Source organism: Vanessa atalanta, chromosome 27, assembly GCF_905147765.1.
Source record: "Vanessa atalanta chromosome 27, ilVanAtal1.2, whole genome shotgun sequence".
NCBI classification, from domain to species: Eukaryota; Metazoa; Arthropoda; class Insecta; order Lepidoptera; family Nymphalidae; genus Vanessa; species Vanessa atalanta.
In genome coordinates, this window is record NC_061897.1 from 956,139 (window position 1) to 966,954 (window position 10,816).

General features: G+C 37.0%; 1 protein-coding gene across 1 annotated transcript; it reads left to right on the forward strand.

Moving 5' to 3' along the window:
* Window positions 1–1,961: 1,961 nt before the first annotated feature.
* Window positions 1,962–4,589, forward strand: LOC125074119. The gene has a single exon (XM_047685346.1). The coding sequence runs from the start codon at window positions 1,962–1,964 to the stop codon at window positions 4,587–4,589; it is 2,628 nt and encodes an 875-aa protein (XP_047541302.1).
* Window positions 4,590–10,816: the final 6,227 nt, after the last annotated feature.

Consider the following 10,816-nt stretch of genomic DNA (forward strand, 5'->3'; position numbering starts at 1 on the left):
ATTAAAAGTTATTGGGTTTTTCTGTCAGTAAAAAGCCGTAGTCTAGAACTGAGATATGTGTATACTCCCGTGCCTCAGAAAACGTGTAAAGACGTTTTTCCTGCGCCTAAGTTCTTGCCGTGTTGGACTTTCTTCCCATTGGATTATGAGAGTGAGGGAATATAGATTGTGCCTGTGTTAGCGCACACACTTGTGCACTATAACGTCCTGTAGAGATGACCTGGTCGAAATCGATCAGGACAACATCATCCATTAATTTAAAATCCAAAAATTCACCGACATTCAATAAGCCATTTATTCTTAAATCCGTAATATATACCACATTAACAACTTGTGATTCCCACTGCTAGGCTAAGGCCTCCTCTCCCTTTGAGGAGAAGGTTTGGAGAATATTCCACTACTGGAATATTCTGTTCCAATGCGGGTTGTTGGAATACACATGTGGCAGAATTTCGTTGATATTAGACACATGCAGGTTTCCTCGCGATGTTTTCCTTCACCGCCGAGTACGAGATGAATTATGAACACAAATTAAGTACATGAAAATTCTGTAGTGCTTGCCTGGGTTTGAGCCCGAAATCATCGGTTAAGATGTACGCGTTCTAACTGGGCCATCTCGGCTCGCGACAGTATACAACATTATTTACATTATTCAGAATAATATCAGTTAAATCATTTTCGATCATTGTTGTTAGAGGTTATTGAGAACTGTGAAATTAATTTAGGTTTATCAAATGTCCATAAAAATGGCACCACAGTGCAATATTATCAAAATTTATATTTATGTTAATTGTATAAATAAAAATGTATTGATAGCGATGTTATCGTGTGCGTCGTAAAGTATAATTGTAAATCATATGTATAAAAGTGATTATCACAAAAAATAACCGAAGAATTCGAAGTAATGAATTAAGGAAATGCACTGGCGTAAGGTCGTTTCTTAATATCTCTTTACTTTGTGTTTGGGCTTAGTGCAAGCCACTTATCATCTAATTTCACCCCAAACAGGAATTATTTTCTCGAGGAATTAGTCGTGATGATGGTAAGAGACCTGATGGATTAATATTGGATCCCTGGGAACGAGGGTGGGCCCTTGTGTGGGACGCTACATGCGTTGATACGTTGGCCCCGTCTCATATCCGAAGAAACAATGTTAAGAGCCGGTGCCGCTACGGAAAGAGCTTAAGCAAAAAAAAAGATCTAAATATTTGTGTCTTACGTCAAATTACTCAAAGTCAAAGTCAAAAATCTTTATTAAATATAGAAGTGTTTACACTTGCTTATTGATTGTCAAAAATCTACCACCGGTTTGGAATTTAGCACCTCGGACCTGAGAAGAACCGGCGAAAGAATATTAAAAAAGAATATATATATCTTTAATAATTCAAAATGTATCTTTAGACAATGTACAAAAGTTACATTATTTGAAGGGACATCTTGCGGGTGAAGCGGAGCAACTCTTGAGGCATATGCCAATTCAAGAGTCTAATTTTGAAAGGTGCTGGCAGTTACTAGAGGAAAGGTACAACAATAAAAAATACATCTGCCACCACGTTTTAAAACGACTCTTTAGTCAAAAGAATATGTCATTCGAGTCGGCGAATGCATTGAAAGATCTAGTTAACACCACTAATGATTGTTTAGTTACTCTCAAAAATCTAGGTATAGATGTAAATAACTGGGATGTTTTAATAATTCATATCCTTACTTTGAAATTGGATCCAGAGTCTCGACGTCAGTGGGAGTTTAGTGCATCATCGAATATTTCGTCAGACGAACTTCCCACCTATACTCAATTTAAAGAATTTTTAACAAATAGATTTCGCGCTATCGAGTTTTTGGACCCGGTTTCAAAACCAGAAAACAAATTTCAAAATAATTGTAAAGTAAAAACACTTCATGTTGCAAATTCTGTAACATGTCCGTTATGTTCGGAAGGTCATAAATTAAGTAAATGTAAAATGTTCCATAGTGAAACTGTTGAATCTCGTCGTAAATTTGTTTATGACAATAATGTTTGCTTCAATTGTTTGGGAAGCAATCACTCTGCCAAGGAGTGTCGGACACCTGTTAGGTGTAGTATTTGCAAGCGGACTCATCATTCGCTATTGCATCCTAAGGATGCTAATTCATCTGAGGAAAACAAGACTGAGTGTGTTGTTAATTCTTCAGAAGGTGCCATAACCTCATCTTCGAATGCCTCTCCATCATCCTTTATGATGTCTTGTGTTGCAGCCGGTAAGAAACAACAACAAGTGCTACTTGCCACGGCTTTAGTCAAGGCTATATGTAGGAATGGTAATGAGTACAGCATTCGGGCGCTCCTAGACCAGGGGTCGCAGGCTTCATTTGTAACCGAATCTACCGTACAATATTTGGGTTTAAAGAAAACTGTTTTTACTAGTCAGATAACAGGGCTGGGAGGAAATAAGGCAATAGTCTCTAAGACTATGGTCACCATGGAAATAAAGTCTCGGTACAAACCAGATTTTAAAATTTTAATAAACGCACACGTGGTAAAGAATATAACCTCTCTCTTGTCAACTAGAAGAGTGGAAGCCAAAGAATGGCAGGAACTTAAAGGCTTAATGCTAGCTGATCCGGAGTACTTCAATACAAAACATATTGATCTTCTCTTGGGTGCGGACGTATATGGAGTAATTCTGCAGGAAGGTATGAAGAAAAATCCTGAAGGAACGCTGATAGCACAAGCAACCAGTCTCGGCTGGATTCTGTCCGGTACTGTAAGCTGCAACATCAAGCCCTCATCTCGTATAAGTGTAATGCATTGCTGCGAAAGTGAGGATTTATTGAAGAAATTTTGGGAACTTGAATCAGACGTTCCGAAACAAAAATTCAGCATGTTTACAGAGGAAGAAAGGCTTTGCGAACAACTTTTCACTCAGACCACCAAAAGAGATTCCAATGGGCGGTATATAGTTCGGCTTCCTTTCAAAAATGGATATCCCGAAGTCACAGGATCTAGAGACATAGCCGAAGAACGTCTTAAATCGTTAAAAGTCAAGTTCAGCAAAGACCCGATTCTGAAAACAAAATATCAGGAGGTAATAAGTGAATATCTTAAACTGGATCACATGGAAGAAGTACCACCAGAAGACATAAATAATCCGAGGGCTATATACTTACCACATCACGCCGTTGTCAGAAATGATAAAGAAACTACGAAGGTCAGAATTGTTTACGATGCATCCTGCAAAGGCAAAAACAACCTATCACTCAATGATCAGTTGTTGGTTGGACCTACCTTGCAGCCAGAGTTGCGGCATATAATCATGCAGTGGAGGTGTTCACCAATTTGTATGTCAGCTGACATCGTAAAGATGTATCGGCAAGTTAAAGTCGAAAGGCAAGATGCAGATTGTCAGAGAATACTGTGGAGAAATAATAAAAACGAGCCTATAAAATATTATAGGCATACTCGAGTTACTTTTGGCACATCTTCTGCTCCATATCTAGCAGTAAAGGCTCTTCAACAAGTTGCTCATGATTATAGTACTGATTATCCGTTGGCAGTCGAAAGAGTGTTCAACGATTTTTATGTAGATGATCTTATGACGGGAGTTCAAACCTGCGAAGAAGGTAAACAAGTATTTGTGGAAATGAATGAACTATTGGGAAAAGCAGGGTTTTCATTACAAAAGTGGAATATCAATGATGATAGCCTAGTAATGGAGATGAATCAAAAGGAAAATAGGGAAAATGATATAAAGGAAGAAATAAAAATAAAAGAAAATGAAATAACAAAAATTTTGGGACTTACTTGGAACCGCAGTGATGACACCTTCCGCTACGCAGTAAGCCTTCCTCATTTGCAGCAACCTCTAACGAAAAGAAAAATTATATCTGATATTTCACGACTCTACGATCCACTTGGGTGGGTAGGGCCAAGCATTATCATAGCAAAGGTAATGATACAAAAGCTGTGGTTGGCAGGATTGAATTGGGATGAGGAAATTCCAGAAAATTTATTACAAGAATGGTTAACTTACCGTGAAGAACAGATTGTATTAGGTAATATTCGCTTACCAAGGTGGGTTGGGACAAAGTCAAATGATAATCTAGTTGAATTACACGGATTTTGCGACGCATCCAAAACAGCATATGCAGCAGCGGTGTACGTCCGTGTGATTGATTCTAAAGGAAAGGTCAACACGTCTTTGGTTACTGCTAAAACAAAGGTGGCACCAGTAAAGCAGGTCTCAATACCTCGTTTAGAATTGTGTGGAGCTGTTTTGCTTACAAGGTTGATAATCGAAGTTGCAAGAGTCATGAAAATTGAAAAACACAATCTTCATGCGTGGACCGACTCCACAATTGTACTTGCGTGGCTAAATAGTCACCCAAGCAGATGGAATGTTTTTGTAGCAAATCGAGTGTCTGAAATATTAATTAGCTTAGATCCGCAGACGTGGTGTCATGTGACTTTGAAGGAAAATCCAGCTGATTATGCATCTCGAGGAATTAAACCACCTGATCTGGTGAATAATGAGTTATGGTTTCGTGGGCCGAAATTAATTTCTTGTGAATCCATTATTTATCATAAACCAAAAGAATTAGAAACTGAATAAGAAACTGTAAAAGTATAAAGTGTGATTAGAAATATCTATAAGCAGTCTCATGGCAACACACTCAAAGAATGTTACAAGCCTTTTGGCGAAAGTGGTCAAAAGAGTATTTAAATCGATTCTTATAACGCTATAAATGGGCTGTTAATAACAATCCTCAAACTATTATCGGGGACATCGTTATAGTAAAGGAGGATAATTTACCTCCATGTCGCTGGCTCTATGGTAGAGTCATAGCTACTCATTCTGGTGCAGACAATATTGTCAGAGTAGTTAGTCTTAAAACTAAAAGTGGAACATTAAAAAGACCAATATCTGAGTTGTGTTTCTTGCCTGTAACAAAGAACTAAAATTTTAACATTGTTATTTTTATTAGTTGTGTTTGTTTTATTATTAAATATTATTATTAATATATGTTATGTTAAAGGACAAAGTTGCACTTTGCCCTTGGGGGGCGATGTATGTATACGTAATTAATGTACATATTTCATCTTGTAAATACTAGATGGCGTTATGTCAAATTGTAGATAATTCTGAATCGCGATGGCAAGATTCGCTAATTGTTTGCATATAGCATTTATAAATGCTATATGCAAAGATCTTTTCAAATCTTTAAAAGAAGTCCATTCTGAGTAAACTCCTGAAAAGGTAGGAATAGTAATTTTGGGTAATTTTACCTGAGCAGCTCTTGTGCTTACATTGTCAACTCCACTTCCACATTGTGTCATATTAAACTCTACCAACTTAGACTTTAATTCACATTTGTATTCCAAATAAATTTCCTCAGTTTCATTATATTTGTCAGACATTACATAATTTGAAGTATTTAAAGTTTTAGGTTCGTAATTTCTCATTAAATCCTTATGACCACATAAGAATTCAAGCCACAATTGATCAATAGCCTCTAACCTTCCTTCTATATAAGCCTTTGTTAACCGGTCTTTAGGGCTTTTCTTAAAATTCAACCTTGATTTACACATACGCGAACATAAATCATATTGAAAGTTGATTAGAGACTCCATTTTAATAAACTAAAAATAAATTATTTCTAAGTGTTTTAGTATTACAATAGCTCAAACTGAAATCGAACATGGATTCCCCGTACTTACAATTTTTGTAAAATTATTCTAAGTCAAATATACAATTTTTTCTAAATTTATTAAATACTAAGAATACTAAAAATACTAAGCAAATTAATAAAATATTTTCTGAGTTTATATTTTCTTTTTTCAAATTAATGTAATTTTAAATGTACTCACAGTTTCACTTTTTATATTTACTTCACTCTATCCACAATATATTGGTGTGAATTCCAAACTTCCTGCTTCCGCTTGGAGTAGTAGGGCTCCGATGACCACCACTCACTCCCGGTAGCTCGTAGCGCGTTGACTTCACTGGGTCTCAGTAAGGTCCTGGGCAACTACGTCGATGGCTTCTTGACAGTACCGTTCCTAGGTACTCGTCAGCAGTAGCAGAGGTTCAGCCGTCCCACTTGCGCTTGTAACGGCGATCCACCTTGCTCCGTATCCGAAGACTTGCACTTTCCTCCTGGTGATGTCTGATGAGACACCATCCGGCTCGAAGGACCATGAACAACTAGCTCAGTCGATCCTAAGGATGCTCCACAACACTAACGTTTTACTAATAAAACTATTAGGTGCCACTGGTAACCATGTTTAATCAAAAAATTTATAAATGCTATATGCAAACAATTAGCGAATCTTGCCATCGCGATTCAGAATTATCTACAATTTGACATAACGCCATCTAGTATTTACAAGATGAAATATGTACATTAATTACGTATACAATATATTTTTTAACCTTTTTCCATGTACAATTTTAGTTATTTGAAACAGCCTGGAGGCAATCATTTCATTCCCAAGGTGTGCAGTCAACTAAAAAGTCATTAGTGTTGTAATATCCTTTAGCACACAAACGCTCTTTAACGACTCTTTTGAATTTTATAATTGAATAATTTTGAACGTTTTCTGGGATCCTGTTGTAAAAACGTATACATTGCCCCAAAAAAGAGTTACTAACCCTGTGTAATCGGGTACTTGGAGTAACAAGATTATTCTTGTTCCTAGTGTTAATAGAATGTACGTCACAATTTCTGGGAAAATCATTCATGTTTTTGCGTACATACATAACATTATCAAAAACAAATTGAGAAGCGACAGTCATTATTTTAATTTCTTTAAATTTACCTCTTAACGAATCTTTTGGGCCCAGGTTAAATTGCACGAATAGCCCTCTTTTGCAGTACAAAAATAGTATTAATGTCAGCTGCATTACCCCAGAGTAGGATGCCATACGACATTATATTATGGAAATAACTGAAGTACACAAGCCGAGCCGTCCACATCAGTCAAAAGTCTAATTTTTTTTACCGCATAGGCTGCAGAGCTGAGTCTATTCGCCAATTTATTTATATGGGGGCCCCATTGGAGCTTAGAGTCTATTATCATACCAAGGAACTCTGTTGATTCTAAAACATCTAATGCTTCCCCGTTTAAACGTACACTCGTTTTGACACATCTTACATTGGGAGTGTCACATTTAGTCTTTTTACTATTTAAGATTAAATTATTAACACTAAACCAATTTACTATTTCAGGGAGAGTATTGTTCACATCGTCATATATTGAAAGACGTCTTTTTATTTTAAAAATTAAAGAAGTATCATCAGCAAACAATACTATCTCGAGTTTATCACCTAGGAGATGTGGCAGGTCATTTATATAAACAAGGAAGAGAAATGGTCTAAGAATTGATCCTTGAGGGACTCCCACAGTAACTGGAGACCCGGGAGATCTCTTTCCATTTACATCAACCCTCTGAATCCGATTGCTCAGATACGAAAACAGAAGACTGAGTGCAGTTTTTTTTTTTTATAGCCCGGGAGGGCAAATGACTCTGCTCCATCTGATGGTAAGTGGTAGTAGAGTCCAAACGCGACGACGGCTAGTGCAGTTGGGAAAGGTGATCTGCTCTAGCCGCCCCCGCCTTGCCGGCCCGCAAGATGCCTCTTCACGCCTCGTTTGAAGGAACCCAGGTCATAAGAGGAGGGGAATACGTGCGCTGGTAAAGAATTCCATGTTTTGGAAGTGCGACAAAGAAAAGAGTTGCCAAATTTCTTTGTACGCGATGGAATTGATGTCACAGCTAGGCGGTGACATCGAGAACCAGCACGCGTGGACTTGTGAAGGAAAGGGGAAGCAGGAATAAGGGAGAATAGTTCCTCTGAGCACTCGCCGTGACACATTCGATAGAAAGCGCTGAGTGCCGCTATCTCTCGACGCAATTGTAAAGGCTCGAGGGTGTTGGTGACCTTTATATCGCCAATAATGCGAACCGCACGTCGCTGCAACCGATCCAAGGCCTCCAGTAAGTACTTAGCGGAGCCATCCCAGAGGTGCGAGCAATATTCAACGCAGTGTCGCTAATTCCATAATGACGTAGCTTCATAATCAAAGGCTTTAGATAAATCACAAAATATCCCTAAGGCATCCTGTGACTCCTCCCAGGCCCTGTAAATATTTTTAACGAGCTCAATACCAGCGTCAGTTGTCGAGCGACCCCTTGTAAATCCAAATTGTTTCTTGTGTAGCAATTTGTTATTGTTAAAATGTACTAGCATTTGATTTAGTAATAACTTTTCAAAGATCTTGCTAAGAGTTGGTAGTACAGAGATGGGCCTATAGTTGTTGGGGTCTGATGTACTACCTGACTTAAATATTGGTAATACTCTACTATGTTTCATGAGGTCAGGAAACACGCCACTAAGGACACATTTATTAAATATAGTGACAAGGTAGGGTGCGATTACATCAATTATTGAATTGACTACCTTGACAGAGATCCCCCACAGATCGGCCGTTTTCTTAATATCTAGTGATCTGAAGGAACTTATTACATCACTTACACTTATTAAAGCTAATATTACATTCTTCCACATGGTTTTTTAATAATGATTCAGCAACGGTAGGAGAGGAAATTTAATTTTTCTTTTTCTTTCTTTCAGTTAGTTGTCGAAAATGGAATGTCAGCAAAAAATTTTTCAAAAACAGTTGCAACATCCCGATCTGAGGAAAATAAATTGTTGTCAATAGATAAGCTAAAGTCGGAGATGTTATTTTTGACTCTTCCAGTTTCACAATTAATAATTAATAACTTTTTTGTCCCATTTACTGTCGAAACACTTGGCCCTTGGAGTAATGGTGCAGAAAGCTTCATCAAAAGCACTTCGCCTTATTGCCTCCACTGGTGCCAGGAGGGCCGGTGCGTTTTTAGCCCAGAGGATCGGAATTGCGATTCAACGGGGAAATGCTGCTAACATTCTCGCCACCATTCCACGCGGTCAAGATTTATACAGTAACTATTTTTAATTCATATTTGTATATATTTAAGCATTTATAATAGCAATACTTCGTATGATTTTGTTAATTCAGTGTAACTACAGGCGCAAGAGACATAACACCTCAGTTGCCAAGGTCGGTGGTGCAGTGGCGCTGTAAAGATCGATTAATATTTCTAACAGCACCAATTTTGGCAGTGGTGAACACTTACCATCAGATAGCCCATCGGCTTTAAAAAAGTCTGGATCTCTATGACGTCACAAAGACGGAAGAGTAGCTGGTAACGACGCATCTTCTTCGTCCATCGTAACTTTATCCAACTAAAATCGTATTTAGTTCTTTCAAAGAAATTTGCAATAAGCAATCCCGTGGCGCATCAAAAAGAACCTTTTATTTTTAAGTACAAATATTTGTAAAAGTAAAAAAAAGTAAAAATATTTGTGGATTATTCATTCTGTTCTGGTCTGGTATGTTCATTTATCGTTAAGTCTACTTGAATTTTATAATATAAAACTAATTGATATTGTACCTACACCATAAATATGTATTCCAAATAATCTCCACTAGATTCAGGGTTTCTAGAAGATATCTCTTGTTAGAGATAAGTTATCCCTTTGTACACATTTTTCATTTATATAATTTTCTGTATACTCTGTTGGTACATAAATAAATAAATAAATAAATAAATAAATAAAATAAATAAATATAAAAAAAGTTTGTCATTGGTTCTAACAAAATAATCATCATTGCAAGAATATTATTTTCAAGACACACATAACATTTTTGTAAGTTCATCAGCCATTAGTAGTATTTATCAATATTATTCTTAAATAATTTTTAAAGAATACGCATATTTTAATTTCTAACTCAACATTTAGGGTTGTCACCGTCGACCTTTTTGAAGCCATTAAAAATTGTTATTTTGTTTTTTTTTATGGCATTGGTTGGCAGACGAGCGCATGGGCCACCTGATGGTAAGTGGTCACCACCGCCCATAGACAAAGGCGCTATAAGAAATATTAACCATTCCTTATATCACCTATGCGCCACCAACCTTGGGAACCAAGATGTTAGGTCCCTTGTGCCTGTGATTACACTGGCTCACTCACCCTTCTAACCGGAACACAACAATACAGAGTACTGTTATTTGGCGGTAGAATATCTGATGAGTGGGTGGTACCTACCCAGACGGGCTTGCACAAAGCCCTACCACCAAGTAAACTCGTGTTCGTTGTTACTCGGAACACCAATATCGAATGCTTTAAAATATCGCCAGCCTTTAAAAAATAAAGAACAAATGCTTCAATAAGTCCATTATAGAAATACCAAACCAATATTTCGCACCACGGCAGAATGTTAACCTTTGCTCCACAGAGTTAACTTTAAAATATATATATATGTATATTATTAGTTAACATTAAAACACTGAGCGTATCTTCCCAAAGCTTCGTCATCCGCGGCTTAAGAACGACTTCTGATTGGTCGCACATATATCCCATTTGGTGCGCAAAATAAGATCTTTTGACGGAACTGTGATCGAAGTACGTCAAACGTTATTATTTCGTAGTAACGCACGTGTTCATTTCAACAATGGCGCGTCTAAATAGATATTCACACTTTTATTCATTGTTAATTCGTCACAATTATATTTATTTAATAAATGACGTTGATTGTATTTATAGATTTTTAAATAATATTTTTATAGTGTATTGGATTTTTTGCAAACGGGATTTCTATATACATATACAAATAATCGAGGCGACGTTTCGTTTGTTATGTCTTACTGAAATAACTACTGAACCAAACGTAGAATTTATACGAGAAGATGCAGAAGAGGGTTTCGTATAACATTGTTGTTAACAGCTGTGA

What these genes read in the sequence shown, in the direction of transcription:
- LOC125074119 (XM_047685346.1), top strand. Translation starts at nt 1,962, where the DNA reads ATGTTCCATAGTGAAACTGTTGAATCTCGTCGTAAATTTGTTTATGAC.